Source organism: Canis lupus, chromosome 9 (assembly GCF_048164855.1).
Source record: "Canis lupus baileyi chromosome 9, mCanLup2.hap1, whole genome shotgun sequence".
NCBI lineage: Eukaryota > Metazoa > Chordata > Mammalia > Carnivora > Canidae > Canis > Canis lupus.
Window position 1 is genome coordinate 34,909,381 of NC_132846.1, and position 12,553 is coordinate 34,921,933.

Below are 12,553 nucleotides of genomic sequence, written 5' to 3' on the forward strand. Positions count from 1 at the left end.
CAGTAACAATCACTTCTCCTTGCCTTCTGCACAACTGGCTGTGACCATGTGATAAATCTCGTAAGATAATGCATTACGGGCAGGCGCAACTTCCAGGACATACTCTTTAAGAGGAGTCCACAGCCTTTATTGCCCATATTTTGAGAATGAGAGTGCTTTTATCTTCCTTTTGAAGAGGAGAGAGGTGTCTTTGCCTTCTCTTCTCCTCCTTCCCCTGGCTAGAATATGGACCTTACTAGGTTGGAACTGCCATCCAGTACCATGAGGAATGGCAGGTCACAAATGACCTACCATGGGAATGAAGGTCACAAATGATAGAGCATCAGATACAAGGAGCCTGTCACCATGTTGCTCCCCCATTAACCCTTGACTGCTAAGTCCAGATTCATGAATGAGAGACAAACTTCTATCTTGGGTGAGCCATTAATCATTGGGGTTCTCTGTCACTCATAGCTGATTATAGTCCTAACTAATATAGAAAGACTAAACAATAAGAGCAAAAGGAATAATTCAGAATTTTTTAGAACGCTGTTCTTTCTAGAGCCAAACTAACAGAAATACCAATATCAGGTACAACTGAATAATACTAAACTGAAAAGATATCCTGGTTGGCAAAAGAGCCAGTTAAATAAGTATTTAGTGTCCAGTTCTAAGGGATTCTGTAACTTTCATCGAAGAGGCAATAGTTTCACTCTCAGATAGTTTCTGAAGATAATGACTAACAAGACTTTTACAGATGATAGCCAACTAGTTAGCTAGATACCCGAAGGGAGCAGGGGGAAGTGAGGGAGGGAGAAAGGGAAAGAAGAAGAGAGGAAACATATATGTATATGCATATGTATGTGTGCACATATGAAGGCATGCCCCAGGTAAGCGTATAATATTTTACCCAGAGGAGAAAGGGGTAAAATGGGAAAGATTATAGTGAGTCCCTCCAAGAAAAAGTCAAAATATGAAAAAATAAGGCATCAAATAAGACAAACATGATAACATGGTTAGAATCTCAATTATTTTTTTCTATTTTCTATTTTTTTTTAATTAAAACATACTAAAAAAATACTATAAAAGAAAATAGAGGACTAGAAAACCTCAAGGGTCACACATAAAATTATTTCTCTTGGTGAAAACAATAGAGAGAAGGTGCCAAGCCTTTGAGATAAGACAAGAAGGGTCTACAGAAATAGAAAATACAGCCTTTTATAAAGCTGTACAGATTTTTTAAAATTATGGTAAAGATAGCTACTGATACAGGTAAGAAATTTTGCAGTATCCAACTTCAAAACTGGCTACATGCAAAAATTTATTCTTGTAAGGGTTTTTTGGTGCACTTTTTTACTCAGATGATACTTTCTATAAAAACAATGATATATGGGTTCCTAAATTAATCTACCAAAGCCTATTTCCTTTTCATTGCACCATATTTTCTCCTGAAAAATAACAAAAAGCACTACTAATGTGTGTTCAGTTCTTAATTTTTTATCTTTTTTCCCCAAATGCTCAGTCTATCCAGTAATACCTCCCTTAGACAACTGGACCTGTTACAGATACCAAAATGACCTCCAGTAACCTCAACATGCTTAAAATTTTTCAATATTACTTTTAATAAGTATGATCACAAAATAGTCTCATTCTCAAAAACCATCTATGCTTAATTTTACTGAGAAGCACAAAGATAAAATAATGAGGGGAATTAATATAATCATACATTTTTCATTGTAATTTATTCTTTAACATTAAGCTGCAGCCAAATAAATATTAATCATCCAAATATGATGATGATGATCCAAATATGGGAAGAATTGACTCCAAATAATAAAAAAGATACAGAATACAATCAACATAAGGATATGTTGGGACTGGTGATTTAAATAACTCAATATGTGGCAATTGAAAAGATTTCCATTCACTAAACCCTCAGTTAAATCTGAGCTGGGTTATAGTAATGAGATCTGACACAGGCTACAGCAAGAATCCAGGATTCCATCAATATTTTTATGAGTAATTCCAGTTTAAAATTCTATGGTAACCAAAAATGTAAACTTGGAGAGTGCTAAAATTCAAAAGAAAATGAAAAATAGGAACCTGGAAGGAAATTAATATTGTCAATCAGACATAGATGGCAGAATTAATGCAAGAGAGGAAAATATTTTTTTACAGTTGGCCATTCCAGGCAAGTCAACCCTTTGTCACCTAATATGTAGTGGCACTATGAGAGACTACATTAAAGTTGATCTAAGGGGGTGCTCAGGTGTCCAGGTGTTTTTATTCCACCCCACCCCCACTATGGTTTGAGGATGCCAAACCATATTTTATCCTCAACTGAAATCCATCAGTTTTTGCCTTTGGGTCAGAAGAATCAATGCCTTCCAAAATCCATGTATTTCTTCCTTATACAGGAGGATCAGGCTTACAGGAAACTTGCATCGGGACAAGAAATGCCAAGTAAATTGGTATTACACTCTTGATCCCTAGAAGAAACTCCACCTTGATATGTCAAGGGTATTTTTCACCTGAGCATAGTAGATGATGCCCTCATAGAAAGGAATGGTGCTCCGAAGAATAAGGTGTCCCTTGCATTATACAAGAAGGAACTTAAAGGGAAGGTCTTCCTTCTTGTGGGGCACCTGGAAGTGGCCTTGCTTCTTTGCACATCTTGCACAGATCTTTGCACATCTTGCACAGATGACCAGAACCAGAACGATGAAATAAAGCTCCATTACTCTGAGATCTTTTATTTGACAAAGCCATGCCCTTTAAGATAAGTCCAAAAGAAGAAAATATTTCTCTTACCTTATCTTTTAGTTTTTCCATCCAGCTTCTCACTAAGGAAAATAAGAGAATAAAATATAAACAGACATCTTTTTACTTTTATTTCATTAAGTTAATTGATAACTTATATTTCATGGTATTAAGTTAATTTGACGCACTGAGTTTATTGTATAAATACAGTGAAAGGGCCAACAGTATTAACATGACATTAATAGTCTTGTTTCTATTCTCAGTTGTTTAAAAATGCAACAGAAAGCACAAATATATCCTTCACATCATCATTAGGTGAACACAGAATATTTTTGTTTATTAAATGTATTTTTATTACTATTGAATGCTTTGGAGGGAGGTCTGGGAAATCACCTTTAAAGTATCAAGTTCACTCCCAGCCCATGTACCACCAAATAAGTAAGCAAACTAATTAATTAGATAAGTATCCTAATTAATTAATTATCAAGTTCATTTCTTATATGACATTTCTCCTTAACATTACTCCTCATCCTTCTCCATTTTTAAGCTCAACAGGTATTCTGCGCCTGAATCAAGGTCCAAGCAAAGTAAGGTAGGAAAGGGCAATAGGCAGGTCAGTGCTACTCAGCACTGGCTCCAGAGAGAAGCATTTGCATTCACAATTGAAGAAAAAATTTTTGACCCAAGGCAAAAGTAGGAAGTATTTCTGAAATATATATAGCTTACAAACTGTACCATTCCATCACAGCACAACCACTATTAAAAAAAAAAAAAAAGGAAAGGCAATAATCAAGTAACAGTTTTAAAACCACCTAAAAAGACTACATCAACCAGAAAATGTTAAGTAGACCATTATTACAACCATTTGGAAGTACATATGCTGAGAACAGAAGGAAGTATCATTGAAAATGAAAACATGTGTTGGAATGGCCTTTTTTTTTCTTTAAATTTTAGTTAGTTAACATACAGTGCAATATTGGTCAAGAATAGAATCCAGTGATTCATCACTTACCTACATCACCCAGTGCTCATCACAAGTGCTCTCCTTAATCCCCATCACCCACCTAGCCCATTCCCCCCACACCTCCCTCCATCAACCCTCAGTTTGTTCTCTATCATTCAGAGTCTCTTATGGTTGGAGTGCTTTGGTGGCTCAGTCAGTGTCCAACTCCTCATTTAGGCTCAGGTCATGATCTCAGGGTCGTGAGATTGAGCTCTGCGTTGGCTCTGTGCTGAGCATGGAAACTGCTTATTAAAATTCTGTCTCTCTCTCCCTCTCCCTCTGCCCCTCCCACTCTTACTCTCTCCCTCTAAAAAAAAAAAAAAAGAGTCTCTTATTGTTCATACAGCCATATTAAGGATAGTTTGAAGTTAGCAATGGGGTTGCCTTTTAAAGTAATAATAGGGGCAGCCCAGGTGGCTCAGAGGTTTAGCGCTGCCTTCAGCCTGGGACCTGATCCTGGAGAGCGGGGATCGAGTCCTACGTCAAGCTCCCTGCATAGAGCCTGCTTCTCCCTCTGCCCGTCTCTGCCTCTCTCTCTCTCTCTCTCTCTCATGAATAAATAAATAAAATCTTTAAATGTTTCAACATTGAATAAAAATTATTTTATAAAAACATGCAAAAGGAAAAAAGAAGACAAATATTATCAAAGAAATTAGTAAGCAAGTGAAAACCTTTCGAGATTTCTTTAAATTTCCTTTCCTCTCCAGAAGCTTCAACAGATAGGAAGAACACAGAGTGGTAGACCTAGAAATGGCTCCCCAAAAGTATAGACAAGGGATTGGCAAGCTTTTCTTGTAAAGTGCCAAATAGTAAATATTTTAAGCTTTGCAGGCCATACAATCTCTGCACAACTATGCAATTCTGCTGTTGCAGTGTGAAAGCACTCATATATAGTATAGTAACATGGATTTGACTATATTCCAATAAGTGTTATTTATAGACATTGACCTTTGAATTTCATTTAATTTTCATATGTTACAAGTATCTTTCTTTTTATTTTTCAACCATATTAAAATGTAAAGGACATCCTTTCCCATGGGCCATACAAAAATGGGTACCAGTTCAGACTGGCCTATAGGTCACAGTGTGCTGACCCCTGGCATAGACAAACTTTATCCAAGAAGTTGGTGTCTCCATTTACAGCCTAATTCTTGTACATATCTGACAGCAGTGATACCAGCCAACATGTGCACACGGCTTGACTCCTTATAGAGCAAGTTCAAATCTATTGTATCACTTGATTAACAAACCAAAAACAAACATGAGAGTGGAAGAAAATTATGCTTCAGGAAAGATGAGGAAACCGAGACTCAGAGAAGCTAAGAGACTTGTCCATGGTTAACCAAGGAGTAGAGTCACTGGACTTCCACCCACTATCTGATTTAACAAGCTACAGGAATAAGACTTCTTAACTACCCATTTCTTTTGGTGATACTACCATTCTTCTGCTCTCTCAGACTGAAAATGTGGAGCTACCTTGGGCCCTTCTAACTCCTTCAGTCCCTGGCTTCAACCTCTCATGTCAAGATCTTGGCAAGACCTTTGTCATTCTGTCATCATTCCTTCTATCTCAACTGGGATGCAGGCAAAGATAATGGTGTACAATCAGGATATTCAGTCATGGGAAGGCCAAAAGAATAAAGCATAGAAACCTAAGGAATGAGGCTAGTGGTTAGTAGCTCCATGGAGAAGTGTAGTCAACCACTGATTTGCTGAGTGATTTTGGAGAAATTAATGAACCTCTGGGACCTTCAGTTTCCTTGTATGTAAAATGACCTTGGTTAAACACCTGTCTTGCAAGACTGTTGTGAAGACTGGAAATAACTGTGTCACATGTCTAGTATAGTAGTTGATGTAGAAAACTAAGAAAACAAAAACAAGGAACCTGGAACAGGAGGAGAGAAAGAAAGACAATGAGAAATTAATATTTCAACATGTCTCAACTAAGCCCAAGACATAAACTTAAATTCAAATAAGAGAATGCTCCCAATTCATTGATTCATTCAACATATATTGATTATGTACATTGTGTTGGCCAGGCACTGTGCTCTAACACGGAGGTTAGTGAAAGGTATGGGGGCCTAATCCCAGGGAGGAAAAGAATAGGCCATTGGGTCTATGAGAAGTGAATAACAAGAAGCAGTCCAGGAACAGAGAGTGAGGGACGAAGCAAGAAAGCCAATTACTGGGCCCAAGGCAGAATGCAAGATGTTTGGAATCAGGAAAAAAGGCTGGATGTTATATAGACGCCAAAAAAAAGCGACATGGAAAAAGGGAAAGGTGAGCATTCAGTGGAAGGAGGCACAGATCCAGCTAGGAGCACCTGGGTAGCTCAATTGGTTGGGCATCAGACTCTTGATTTCAGTTTAGATCATGACCTAGAGGTAGTGAGATTGAGCCCTGAATTGGGCTCCACCCTCAGGGGGGAGTCTGCTTCCTCTTTCTCCTTCTCCCTCTGCCCCTTCCCCAGCTCGCATGTGCATGAATGTTCTCTCTCTCTCTCTCTCTCAAATAATTAAATAAATTTTTAAAAAACAAAAAAAGAGAAACAGTTTAACTTAGGCCTTATCAAGCCAGGTCTCAGTGGTAAACTCTATCTCAGGGTCTTAGAGTACATTTCAAAGAATCCTGCTTTGGGTAATTCTCAAAGGCAGTACTTCTCCACTGGGAGAAGCAATAAACAACAGAACAGGATGAGCATCTGTGCACAGGGAGTTTGAAAGAGCACATTCAATGGGCCTGGTTCTTTAGTTTATAATACAAATTACAAAAAGAAACCAAGCAAAATTTTGGAGAGTGAGATAGGTGATACACAGAAGATAATGAGACAGTATTTGGGGGGCACAGGTCTAGAAAGGCTGAGAAAGCACTGTTCTTTAAAATATACAAGCTTGGTTGTATTTCTCCAACTAAGATCATGAGACCCCTGAGGGTTACCATGCCTTGTGCTTCTCAGGCACCTGCCAGAGGAGTCCTTCACCTAGTACTGGACACTTTCCATGAATATATATTGCTTTTCGGTGAGTTCTTAATTTTTGATTATGATTCTTTTTCATGAGGATGCTATAAACTGTTTTCAACAAAATGTTCAAGGCAGTGTCAAAATAAACTTTATGCAATGATCATTTTAAAACTTAAGGAATAAAAGTTGATAAAGGAGTGCAAAAGTGAGACAAGAAAAAATCAGAAAAAAAGATAATTGTAAAGAGAAGAATCAGCACTGTAATATTTTAAAAGTAGAGAAACATCACACTGACAACAGGGGTATGAACTGATACAACTTTTCAGAGATGTGGGGAGGGATTTGAAATCTATCTTAAAAGTTTTTTAAAGGTTTAATTTCTTTTTAATCCAAAGTTCTACCTGTAAGAGAAATATATCTTAAACAATTAATCATGGATATGCACAAAATTTTTTGTTAAATGCTGTTTATTGTAATGTTATTTATAATGGAAAAGAACATGTAAACAACATCAATATCCACCATAGAGGATTGGTTTAAATACTCAAAGGAAAACAAAATCTTAGGTCATATCTTAGAGTGGCATATTATACAAAAATTTAAATTATTTCAAGAAAAATACTTAGCATGTTACAAAGGAAAAAACAAGATATATATAACATGAGCTCAAGTTTGTGGATAAAAATATCCATAGAGTTAGGATAACATACAACTAAATGTTAGCTGAATTCATCAATAGGTTGTAAAATTATGGGTGATTTTCTTTTATTCCTTGTATTTTTAGAATTTTCCAAATTACTTATAATTTATTACTATTTTTAAAATAAAAGAACCCCAGAAAATTCTGTAGACTTTTGCAAATGGAGATTAATGATTTGATCACTGACAATGAGGAACACAAGAATTGGGGCCCTTCCACTTGGATAATTCCTTAGCTCACAGCTACCGATTCACTCTAATCCCACTGACACGTTTGTTGCCTTTCTTGAAATTTTATTTAATGTGAATCTAAAAGCACAGGATTATAATGAGAACTCTGGACTCCTTCTAGCAACCAGAAAACTACACAGAAGACAAGAGAATATGGGTTGTTAAAAGCAGGTTCTCCCCGAAAATATTTGCAAATGATATATCCAATAAAGGGTTAATATCCAAAATGTATAAGGAATTTATACAACTCAACACCACAAACCCCAAATAATCCAATTAAAAGGGGGCAGAAGACCTGAATAAACATCTCTCCAAAAAAGACATACAAATGGCAAACATGAAACATGCTCAATATCACTCATCAATAGAGTAATGCAAATCAAAACCAGTGAAATATCACCTCCCACCTGTCAGAATGGCTAGAATCAGAAAGACAAGCAATAACAAGTGTTGGCAAGGATGTGGAGGAAAAGGAGTAATTTTAATCCAAAGTTCCACTTGGATAATCACTCCTTGTGCACTATTAATGGAATGTAAATTGGTGCGATTATGGATAACAGTATGGACGTTCCTCAAAAAATTAAAAATAGAAATCCCAAATGCTCCAGCAATTCCACTACTGGGTATTTACCCAAAGAAAATGAAAACACTAATCTGAAAAGATATTTGCACCTCTATGTTTATTGCAGCATTATTTACAATAGCCAAGATATGAAGGCAATCCAAGTGTCCACCGACTGACTGATGAATGGATCAGGAAGATGTGGTGTGTATATACATATATAAATAATGGAATATTACTCAGCCAAAAAAAAAAAAAGGATGGGTCTTGCCATTTGCAACAACATGGATAGACCTAAAGGGTAGTATGCTAAGTGAAATGAGTCAGACAAATAAATACTATATATTTGTGGAGTCTAAACAATAAAACAAATAAATAAACAAACAGCAAAAAAAAAAAAAAAAAAAAGACCTGTAAACACACAGAACAAACTAGTTCTAATGATTGCCAGAGAGGAAAGGGGTAAGGGGATGGACAAAATGAGTGAGAGTGGGAGATACAGGCTTCCAGTCACGAGACCAATAAGTCACGGAGGCAGGAGGTACGGCATAGGGAATACAGTCAATGGTATTGGAATAGCACTTGTTATATGGTAACAGATTATATCTACACTTGTGAGCACAGCAGAAAGTATAGACTTGTAAATCACTATATTGTACACCCGAAACTAATGTAACATTGTACGTCAACTATGTAATTGTGCGTCAACTATACTTCAGTTAAAAAAGAAAAAGGCAGTTTCTCTCTCCTGCTCCCTAGCACCTTCTTGTGTATCAGATCCCAGGCTGAGCAATCTGCTCTCTCCTAGTTTATCCCCTGGAAAAAAAGGGAAGAAAAAGAGAATAAAGAAACTGCAGATAAAATAACATTTCCATGTATCCTATCAAATATAAGTATGGTTGGTTTCTGGTAGACTGTGGCTGAAAACTACCCCAGCTGCTTATTTAGAAGGATGTACTTAATTTCCTTTATTTCCAACAATAAAACTTTAGTGGCTATGTTTATCCCAGATATACCCATAAATTCTCTTTCACTAAAGAGTAAAGGGATGGGACCCAGAGGAGACTCAGGATTTTTCTGAGTTAATAATTAAGATCTGTTGGACACCTCACTAAAAGCCTGCAGGACAGGTATCATTATCCCCATTTTACAGATGAAGGAAATGAAGCTTAAGTGCTGAAAGCCACACAGCTAAAAAGTGGCTGAGCTAGAATTTGAGCCAGACCCTTATGGCTAATGTATATGTCTATTCAGTATGCCAGTGGGTGGGGTGTGGGCAGGTGGGCCAGGGTGGCCATTTCAGGGCACACGGTAGGGCTATTTCAACTTCTGGAAATAAACGCATGCCCAAATTGTGGTGAGGCATGTACTAGTTCACCTATTTGCTATTCTGGCTTCCTCTCTCTATTTTCTTCTCCCTGTCTCCTCCCTCTGACAAATATCCTTCTCTCTCTGCCTCTGTGTGCGTCTCCCTCCCATTCTGCCTCTAACTCTGGATTGTCTCTCTTTCTTCTCATCCCCTGTTTTCTCTTTCTCTCAGACTCTGTGTGTCTATATGATTCTGTTGCTTTTTGTATATATCTGTCTTCTTTTCTCCCCCACCCTTTGTGTGCATGTGTGTCTTTATATGAGAATAAATGAGATCTTAGTTCCATCTTAGTTCTATCTTAGGGAGAATTTTTCCAACTCAGTCCTGTGTGCAGAGCTGCTCTCCCCTGGGGAACAACAGCCCTTGTGGCAGAAATCCTGAAATGAAACTTAAAACTTGAGCAGCCCGGGTGGCTCAGCGGTTTAGTGCCGCCTTCAGTCCAGGGTGTGATCCTGGAGACCAGGGATCGAGTCCCACGTCAGGCTCCCTGCATGGAGCCTGCTCCTCCCTCTGTCTGTGTCTCTACCTCTCTCTCTCTCTCTCTCTCTCTCTCTCTCTCCCTCTCTCTCTCTCATGAATAAATAAATAAAATCTTAAAAAAAGAAGAAGGAAGAAAGAAACCTAAAACTCAAAATGAGCAATGCTGAAGATATTGAATATGAGATCAGAATATATGGTGACATCATGAAAAACCAAGAATATAGAAAGCAGGAACAGATTCCTGGGGTTACAATAATGATTTTACTCCGAATATGTAGAGTTTAAAGTATCTACTAGGGTCACAATAATGATTTTACTCTAAGTGGAGTTTAAAGTATCTACATAATATCCATGGGGATGTTTCTGTTGGCAGTTAAAATTTTGGATATGGGGAATCCCAGACTGAAGATCAAAGTTTGCAATTTATCAGAAGTTGATGAAAGCTGAAGTCTAGAGTGAATAAGACCACCCTGGAGTATAAACTGTATATAGACAGGGTTCTCCAGAGAAATAGAACCGTATATATGTATATATAAAGAGACAGAGAAAGACAGAGACAAAGAGACACAGAGGGATAAAAGGAGAGACAGAGAGAAAGAGAGTAAGTTATCATAAGAAATTAAGAAATTGGTTCATGTGATGATAGACACTGACAAGTCCCAAGATTAGCATGGTGAGTCAGCAAGCTTGAGACCCAAAAAACCTGATGATGTAGTTCCAGTTCAAAAGCTAGAGGCTCAAGATTTAGAAAGAGCTGATGTTTCTATTTGAGTCTGAAGGCAGAGGAAGAAAAACCTATGTCCCAGCTTGAAGAAGACATAAGCAGTCAGGCCAGAAGAATTCTCCCTTTTTCACAGGAAGGTCAGCCTTTTTTGCTCTATTCAGGCCTTCAACTGATTGGATGAGGCCCATCCACATTGGGGAGGGCAATCTGCTTTACTCAGTCTACTGATTCAAATGTTAATGTCATTCTGAAACATCAGAATAATGTTTGACAAAATGTTTGGGAAGCACATGGCCCAGTCAGGTTGATATATATATTTGAGTAAGACTGAACAAGACCAAAGTCATAACACCAAGAAACTCCAATATTTAAAGGCCAAGAAGAGGGGATCCCTGGGTGGCTTAGCGGTTTAGTGCCGCCTTTGGCCCAGGGCATGATCCTGGAGTCCTGGGATTGGGTCCCACATCAGGCTCCCTGCATGGAGCCTGCTTCAACCTCTGCCTGTGTCTCTGCCTCTCTCTCTCTCTCTCTGGGTCTCTCATGAATAAATAAATACATAAATAAAATATTTTTTAAAAAAAGGCCAAGAAGAAGAGAAAAGGCCAGAGAAAGAGATGAAGGAATGGTCAGAGGAGCTCAGAAACCTGGACTGCTCATACAAAACAACCCCAAAGAGCTAGTTTAAAGTGTTTATGAGGACACTTTTCCTTTTCCACTGATCAGATCTTTTGTCCAGGTAGAACCAAGCCCATTGGTGCCCTGGCCCACTGCAGAGGTGCCCTGCACTCTGCTTCCTTCCCATGCAGGCCTGAGGGTCTCTACACCTGAGGGTATCCTCTATTCCATAAGGGCCATGTGGCGCTAGCCAGAAGCACTGAGGAATTGTTATTCTAGAAGATATCCTCAATCAATGAGGGCCATGAGCTTTTGGGTATATTGTCCATAATTGCAGCAATCACAAATTTAATGACTTAAAACAACATAAATGTGTTATATTTCTGGAGGTCAGAAATCCAAAAATCAGTCTCAATGGCTAAAGTCAAGGTGTCAGCAGAGGTGGTTCCTTCTGGATGCCCTAGGGGAAAAAATATTTCCTTGCTTTTTCCAGCCTCTAGAGGCCATCTGTAGTCTTTGGTTCATGGCCTCTCCCTCCATCTTCAAAGCCAACAGCACAACACTTCAAATCTCACTCTCTCTAAACTCTGCTTCCTTCATCATATTTTCTTCTCTAACTCTGAAGCTCCTACTTCTCTCTTACAAGAACTCTTGTGATCATCTCCCCATCTCTAGGTCCTTAACTCAATCACATCCACCAACTACCCTTTATAAGACAATATATTTGCAGGTTTTGGGATTTAGGGTCTGGACATCTTGGGAGGGAGCATTATTCCGCATCCACATTGGGTAAATTCCCCAGATTTCCTCACCCCTGAGCTCTGCTCCACACAGTTTCTCAGAGATTCACCCAGAGCAAGGAGCTCCAGCAATAATCCGGATCCTCATTCACACCCCCTTTGCTGGCTCTCCACCCACCCTGTCTCACTTCCTACTCCCTCATCATGCTTCCTGGGGTCACTTCAGGGTCAGCTTTTATGGAGAACTCAAACTAAGACACTAGTTCTGCCACCACATGAGTAGGCCTGCCCAACTCCACACCAGCTTTGTTTATTTTGTTCATTAAAACAAACTCTTAGAATAAATAGAAGAAAGGCTCAAAGAAGAAAGGCAAGCTGGCCAAGTTCAAGGCAAATGCCATCTCCACTGATCTAAAGTAATTCTAAGCG

The 12,553-nt window shown here is 38.4% G+C and overlaps 1 protein-coding gene across 8 annotated transcripts in view; it reads right to left on the bottom strand.

The window, feature by feature from the left end:
• Nucleotides 1–12,553, bottom strand: part of ARMH4 (armadillo like helical domain containing 4) — a 162,710-nt gene that overhangs the window by 5,179 nt on the left and 144,978 nt on the right. For 7 of the 8 annotated variants that reach the window (XM_072838719.1, XM_072838721.1, XM_072838727.1 and 4 more), the window contains one exon: nucleotides 2,791–2,822. In XM_072838719.1, coding sequence (XP_072694820.1) covers nucleotides 2,791–2,822 — 32 coding nt within the window. Of the gene's footprint in view, nucleotides 1–2,790; nucleotides 2,823–12,553 lie in introns of those variants that run through there. The other variant, XM_072838723.1, reaches the window with a different exon arrangement.